At 48.2% G+C, this 7,843-nt stretch overlaps 1 protein-coding gene across 1 annotated transcript; it reads right to left on the reverse strand.

The window, feature by feature from the left end:
- LOC136447076 (kelch repeat and BTB domain-containing protein 2-like) lies at positions 1-7,776 on the reverse strand. The gene is made up of 7 exons (XM_066445752.1): positions 7,322-7,776; positions 6,678-6,938; positions 6,165-6,304; positions 5,849-6,058; positions 1,209-1,309; positions 578-1,011; positions 1-42 (listed from the first exon to the last, which is right to left on the reverse strand). Exons 1-7 carry the CDS (start codon positions 7,370-7,372, stop codon positions 1-3), a joined length of 1,239 nt encoding a protein of 412 aa, XP_066301849.1. The 5' UTR covers positions 7,373-7,776.
- Between the last annotated feature and the right edge of the window lie 67 nt (positions 7,777-7,843).

A 7,843-nucleotide genomic window follows, 5' to 3' on the forward strand; every position in this document is an offset into this window, starting at 1 on the left:
CTACCTCTTCATGAAATCAGGGCTAGTTTCTAGCCTCCCAATCTGACAGAAATATACAAAACACATCTAGGCAAATCTAAGCTTCTAGGGTTTCACATTGTTGGCATCATTCCATCTTTTCCGATAATGCTAGCAGTCCGGATTCGGCAGCTTCTCGTGTGGCTTTGAAGACAAATCCTGGCGTGGCAGTCTCGTTCAAAGGCAAAGTTTGGACATGAGCACCAACATATGGTAGGTACATACGTGCCACAGGGCACTCTACAAGATACGCTTCATATGCATCGGTAGTCACAGCAACCCCCATATCTCTCCAGGAATCAGCAGACCTGTCATACATATACACATGGTAGTCGATTATTCGGTGTTCCTCGACAGTGTAATTAAAGACTGCTAACAATAGATACAGCTGATTCTCCAGTACAAAATGACATGCATTTCTAATACTGCTATGAGAGGTTGGCAAGCTTGAGCTTGTCAGTTCCCTCCAATTCTCTGACTCTGTATCATACACCACAGTCTTGTTATCACGCAGGGATGTGCAAAAGATCTCTGTTCCTATGGCAGCGGTTACGCCAACTTGGGTAATGAGTGGCGGTTTGGTTTGCTTGCTCCATTGGTCCTGGGATGGGTCGTAGCGATGCACTTCCTTCTTCGTGAGGAAAAAGAGGTATGGACCGCAGGACAGTGCAGAACTGATCACATCTAAATGTTCGTTAAACTGCAGCTGTGCACACCCCTGCCATTGGTCCGTGTGCGGGTTGTACTTTCTCATCCGCACCACTGTGCTCTCATGGTGAGCTGTTATTCCAATGTAGTATAAAATCCCATCAACTTCAATGAGATCCTCCTGGTAATAAAGCATAGTTCCCTCTTCGTCTATAAGGAGGTTAGATGTAGAGGACATACCAGCATGTTGCCACACGTTCTCTGTATAGTTGTACTTATACAGGAACATCTGATCACCATTGTCTTCCTCTGTAATATCCCTCAGAATGTAGATATCATTATCACCTGTAATATAAACCATATTTGTATTAGTTTTTGTTTTCCTGTATCTGATTTAATTGTATTGTTCCTGTATTTGATAGAATTGTATCTAATGAATGCTCCAGGAAGATAAGTGTAAAAAATGGAGATCTGAATAAAACAATGGAGATCTGAGTACACTAATGGAGATCTGAATAAAACAAACAAACAAACAAACAAACCTGTGACTGTCGCAGATGCGACAGGGGGAAGATCTTCAGGTTTGTAACTGCAGCTGATGTACTTCCCTTCCCGTGGGTTCATGAAGAGAATCTCATTGGACCTGCAGAGAGAAAAAATACATCACAAACTGTCAATACTGTCCCCGTCCTAAAAAGTAAAACAAAGAAACATATACACTTCAACTTCTTCAACTTATTTGACCCCCAGATAACCCTGCGAGGGGCAAAGTAGGGGGGAGGAGGTCCCAGGCTAGGGCGGGCAGGCCTCCAGCCTGGCGCGGAATGACTCAACGGTGGAAGTCGTAACAACCGCGCCAGGCAGGGCGTTCCACTGTGGAATGGTGCGAGGGAAAAATGAGTATTTAAACGCGTCTGTTCTAGCGTTGATTGTTTGGAATTTTAGAGTGTGGCTCCCCCGGGTGCGCCCCTGAGCTGGTTTCAGAAGGTTGTCTGTGTTTATATTAATGTAGTTATTGACTAGTTTATAGAGAAAGGTGAGGTGGGCGTTCCTCCTCCTTTCAGAGAGAAGGGGCCACTGCAGGTCATTGAGCATTTGTGTCACGCTGCTAGTCCGCCGGTGGTCATTCAGAGTCACTCGAGCGGCCTTGCGCTGGACGGCCTCCACCGCCTGTATCCCCTTGGTGGTGGACGGGTCCCAGACGATGGCACTATATTCCAAGTGGGGCCGCACCAGCGCTTTGTAACAAGTGGCCTTGACCTTAGATGGACAATGGGTCAAATTGCGCTGAATGACCCCTAGTACCCTACCGGCTTTGCTGCTACTATGCTAGTGGCGTAGTTGATATGGGTGTCCCACCGCAGATCGTCGGACAGTTGTACTCCAAGATAAGGGTGGGACTTGACACCGATGAGGGCTTCTCCACTTAGGGAGTACTAGGTTAGTGTGGGGTGTTTTTTACGGGTGATATGGAGGATGTGGCATTTAGAGGGATTGAACAACATAAGCCAACGATTTTGCCAATCTGTTAGCGCATCAAGATCAGATTGTAGACCTTGTGCGTCAGAAGGCTTGCTGATAGTTCGATAAATCAAGCAATTGTCTGCAAAGAATCGAACATGTGAATCTACGGAGCTGGGGAGGTCGTTAATGTACAGTAGAAAGGTGGTAGTGGTAGTAGTAGTGAATGGTTTATTGATATAAAAAAACACATGAGAACAAACGGCATTGCAGTATAGATACTGAATTGCGCCGCAGCTTACAATCACGTATACAGTAAAGTCGACACGATCAGAGTACTATGTACAACAGACGATAACAGTTCATATGTCCAAATGATCGTTGACTAATACAATTAAAAGCTAGATTTCAGTTCGACATTACTACTAAAAGCAAGGTTAATGTCCAGCCGGAGTAACAGATCAGAGTTTTTGTCCGCCAAGGAGTTGCGCCAGCGCAGGTTTGGCACTCGTGGTGTAACGTTTAGTACCCCTGGCTTGAGAGTACTGGAGTGAGTTCCTCAACAGTCTGCCGTGCTGTTCACCTCGAGTCGGAGGTAGCCAGGAACAGAAACGTGGCGATTGTCTCACTTTGTTTGCAAAGTTCACGCAGAGGTCGTGTCTGCGGTCAGAAAGAGTTTGCAGATTTAATCCTCTCAGTGTGTCCGTATACGAGGTATACTGGCGACCCAATATGATCTTACAGGCACGTTTCTGAACGCGTTCCAGTCTGTTGATTTGGCTGTTGTTGAGGGCGGCGTTCCAAACTGGGGCTGCATACTCAAGGAGCGGTCGAACATACCCGCAATAGATGGCCGTCAGGTCCTCTGTCGGAAGGCCAGCTCGGCGCAATCGGCACAGCAGAAAGAGTCGCTTGCTCCCCTTTGATACCATACTGTCCACTTGTGAGTCCCATCCCAGGTCGGACTGGATCTGAAGTCCGAGAAGTCTGGCTTGTGTTACTACAGTGAGTGCTTGGCCTCCCAGTGTAAGGGCTGGGGGAGGTGGGGGTCGTTGCATGAAGCAAAACTGTAGAACTTTGCACTTCTTGGGATTCAGCAGCATATGGTTTCTCTCTGACCAGTTGTCTAACTCGTGTAAGTTGTTCTGCATGGTTGAAGGTGAGTAGACCGGTCGGATTTCCCCCAGGTTTAGATCATCGACATACTTCCAGTAGTCGCTGTTTAGTGTCCCGGCATCGTTGATCATGGCCAAGAAGATCAAAGGCCCTAGCAGAGTTCCCTGAGCCACCCCACAGGAGAGTGACTCCCAATGTGATAGTCCATGTTGGTAACGTACCCGCTGTCTACGGCCCGACACAAAACTGCATACCCAGGGCAGAAGGGAAGACCGCGCCCCCATTTGTACGAGTTTTGTGATAGCTGTCGTGTGACAGACTCTGTCAAATGCCTTGCTGAAATCTGTCAGTACAAGGTTACCGACAGATTGCTTCCTCTCTACGCCTTTGAAGAAAAAGTCAAGGATGTCTACCAAGCAGTGGGTTGTGGAAATTCCTCTGAGGTTCCCGAACTGTCTGGGGTCCACAGTAGGTAAGATGTCGCGGAGGAGCCATGTGAGGACGAAACCCTCCACTACTTTGGCGAACTGTGATGTTAGCGACACTGGTCTGATCTTGTCCAGGTCTGCTGGTTGTTCTTTCGGGACGGGGATGACGATCGCGTCCCGCCACTCCGGTGGTACTCTGCCCTGTCGTAGGGATGCATTTGTGATGTCAGTAAGTGGGGTGGCGAGCTCGCAGGCGAACTCTTTGATGAGAGTAGGCGGGATGGCGTCAGGACCTGGAGCCTTGGTCACCTTTACCCTTTGCAGGCGATGGTACATCTGCCATGGGTCAATCTGCGGCGGTGGAGTTGCCGGTAAGAATGCGGGTAGCATGGCTGTGTCCAGAGGAGGCAGAGCCTGGCAAATGGTAGCTAGGTGGGTGTTGATGGCTCCAGCGATGGCGGTCATGTCTGTTGGGTCCACACTAGGCACGTGGACAGTGGGAGTAGATTTGGAGAGGTTTGCCAAGCGTCGCACCTGTTTGTGCCACTCAGACGGGTCTGTTCTCTTCAACCTCTCGACATGATCACTGTAGAAGTCTTTCTTTGCACGTTTGCATCCGCGGTCAACCTTGTTCCTCAGGAAACGGTAAAGTACCATGTGGCCTTTACTGTGTGCCTGTTGTCTCCTGTGGATCAAGACTTTAAGCAAGGCTGACATCCATGGTTTGTCCTTGTGATGTAGAGAGCATTTCCTTGGGGGGAAGTGCTTCTCTATTGCAGAGTTCAAGGTGCGGTAGAAAGCAGCGGTTTTCTCCTCCACTGTGTCACTTTCCAGTACTTCACTCCAGTTGTGAGAGGTGATCCATTGGCCAAACGCCCGTATACTGGAGTCTGGTAGAGGACGAACGACGACCTGCTTTGTTTTGTTTGGCATCTGTGACCGGACTCTTGGCTGCCACCAGACAGCTTTGTGGTCACTAGTTCCTATCGGGTTCGTGACCACAGGGGTTAGGTAGAAGGACTTGAGGTTGGTGACTATGACGTCCAACGTGGCGTCCCCACGGGTAGGGGCGCTTACCACCTGATCCAGTCGGTGTGACAGGACGAGGGGCCTGTGGTCGAGACGATTGTAGTCGCCGGCAAGTATTAGACCAACGTCTGGATTGTGTGTTTTCAGAAGGTCGGCTGTGTTGACAAGATGTTCAATGAGGAGTTGTTGATGCTTAGAGTTGGGCGGGATGTAGGTAGCACACACTGCAATAGCTGGCACCTGACGTGGGAGTCGCTTGGGACGGACCCACACCCACACACACTCAAGTTCTGTAGGTACTTGGACTTGAGAGATCGGTCTTGCCTGCACATTCTCGTGGATGTAGATAGCAACTCCACCTCCTCGTCGCTCCGTCCTGCTTGTAGAAAAGAGCGTGTAATTGTCAATGTTCAGGAACTCACTAGGCATTGCGGTGGAAAACCAGGTCTCCGTCACGATGGCAATGTCGGCCTTGTACTGATGTACTGTAAGTTCAAACTCGTCTAGTTTGTTCATCAGCGAGCGAGCGTTGCACATGTAGACAGACGGAAGACCTGTAGTGGTCCTTTGTTTCGGTGGCTGTAGAGGTACGCTAACTAGGTTACTGGCACCTGCATTCCTGCATGTCTGTTGTTGTTGACGAAATTGCTGGGAAAATTTGCATATGAAGGAACCAGAGGGAGGGCGATGGCCGACTATGGTAGAGATCTTGCGAGCCCTACCTCTTCCAGCTTTTCTCCCTCGAGGTCTGCTTCTCCACAGTAATCCATTGAGTTGGAGTCTGTCCTTGATAGTCTTGCTTGCCCATGGATCCACAGGGGGCATAGAACGTCGCAAGCTTCTAAGGAAATCCAAGGAGTATCGGAGGACGCCAGAGGCCGCCATTATCCCAGCTTGGCACAGACCGCGTCGGAGATCCTCGGTTACACGTCAATAATCCAGTGGAAAACGTCAGGTTTCGCTTCTGGACAGTCCTTGCACGTTCACGTAACACATAAAAACATCTATATTGCACAATCCCATAAAAAAACGTTGGTTGAAGACACCAAAAGCACTCCTGTAGGGGAGAGGTACAAAACCGCGGCTGCCCGCTACAGGAGCGCCACCTACATGAAAGAGCAAAGGGCCTAACACTGTACCCTACGTACCCTTCATCTTCCTTGAACAGCAGAACCATTTCCGTGATCATCCCAAGCCTCGGCTTCGGACCGGAGTTCCCTTTCTGTACCACATTCCTGATGAACTCTGAATTCCCAGGATCCTTCCTGACCAGGGGATGTTCCAAGATGGCTGCCTTGTCGTCTGAGGTCAGCAGGTTGAAGCGGATGTGAGGGAGGATGCTGGGTAGGTGGTGCAGTCTGTAGGGTACAGGGTAGAGGGAGGTTTTTCTTGGTAACACATCAACCTCTCAAGCAAACATGTTTTTTAAGCCATATGTACCATAAGAACACTAATAATACCCACCTGTCCTCCCTGCTGTGCTGCACCCATCTCACCACAGCCTCCCACACTGTTGTCTCCTCTTTAACATCCAGCTCATCGTGGCTGATGATCTCAGTCAGCTGATTCACACTCAGGCTGCAGAACTCCTCGCTGGAGGCAAACTGTGGAGGTAAAGCAGAAATGTGTGTCCTAATCTTAGAACAAGACCATAGCATGTCCAGATCAAATGATACAAAAACGGAAGTTCTGCTACAGTACCAAGGTCACATACCAGGGGGCCCATAATTGACCTTGACTTTTGGCTTCACAACACCTGCCCACATACCAAAATATCATCGCAATCCATCAAGAGGTTCTTGAGTTATGCTGTGCGGAAACACAAACACACGGACACACACAGACAGATACACCCAAAACTATATCTCCATTTTTCATGAAGATAATAACAAAGAAGAAGCTTCATATGACTGTCCCTCCATACAAATCAAGAACATCAGGAAAATGACCAATGCCTCACCCATTACGAAAACTAACCTCAGTAAAGTGCTTGACAATCCATTGTTGACAACTTTTCTGAACAGCGTCCACAAAGAAGACATCAGCAAACTTGTACAGGTCCATACAGGTGGAGCGCTCCACATTCTTGGCCATGTAGCTGCTGCAGGTGTCTCTCACATAGTCCAGTTGGAGGAGGTCGGCTGCCTGGTACAGGGGCTGCACTTTGTCCAGGGACACATGGAGGGTTCCTGAATAGATGTAACTCAGGATCTCCCCAAACATGCCTGCATCTAACCCCTGCAGAAGAATACAAAATAACAATGTCCAAACATTTCGAATACACAAGGTATCAAGGTATATATACTAGCAGGGAAAATATATCACAAATCTATATTCAGTTGTGAAGGTATAGTTTCAGCCGTTATTTCATATACATTGTAATTGCACAATGATCTGTTTTGTTAAAACTGAAATATTCTTTTAAGTGTATAAAATTCCTATTGTTGCAAAAATATTGACCTTTGACCCTAAACACCAATAGATATCAGTCGGTGGGGAGGGGGTCATGCAAGGGACAACAATTTTAGAATATACAGGAAATGTTTACATTATTTTGTGGTTTTACGCGTTCTTTAGGCTACGTAGCATCTTCGAACGTTCGCTGTTTCATTAAACCCTACCTGTAAAACAACCGACTTCTGCCGACTTTCCGCCATGTCGCTGGTAAACATGGCCCTGAAGTAGGGGCTGGCCGCGGACAGAACAAGCCGATGGCAGGGAAACCGCCGGCCCTCGACTTCAAGGACGACATCCTGCAGTACCCCAGCCTTCTGTAAGTCGCCCACAGTTCCAAGAAACCCTTGCAGATAGCTCTTGTCTTGGTAGGAACGAGGACGAACTGCGCTGCAATGGCGTGGGGTTCTTGGTCTGCGGCAGCCATGTTGATGATGACGCTGTACCTCCCAGGGGAACCGCAATCCTGATTTGGTTACCCAAATATTGTAGCGGTATAACGAGATAACCAGTGTCGATTTCTGTACCGCTAGCAAGACTGTTATGCAATTTTCTATAGAAACTTTGAGTTGTTGTTTTCTTTCTTAAGAACAACCTGCATAGAAGGCCTAACACATCTTGTTTTACAGTACTTCGAAGTTTTCTTGCTATTCTTAGAAGGACGACTTTGAAGGAATAAGACATAGTCT

The sequence above is a fragment of the Branchiostoma lanceolatum genome, chromosome 13 (assembly GCF_035083965.1).
Source record: "Branchiostoma lanceolatum isolate klBraLanc5 chromosome 13, klBraLanc5.hap2, whole genome shotgun sequence".
Classification (NCBI taxonomy): Eukaryota; Metazoa; Chordata; class Leptocardii; order Amphioxiformes; family Branchiostomatidae; genus Branchiostoma; species Branchiostoma lanceolatum.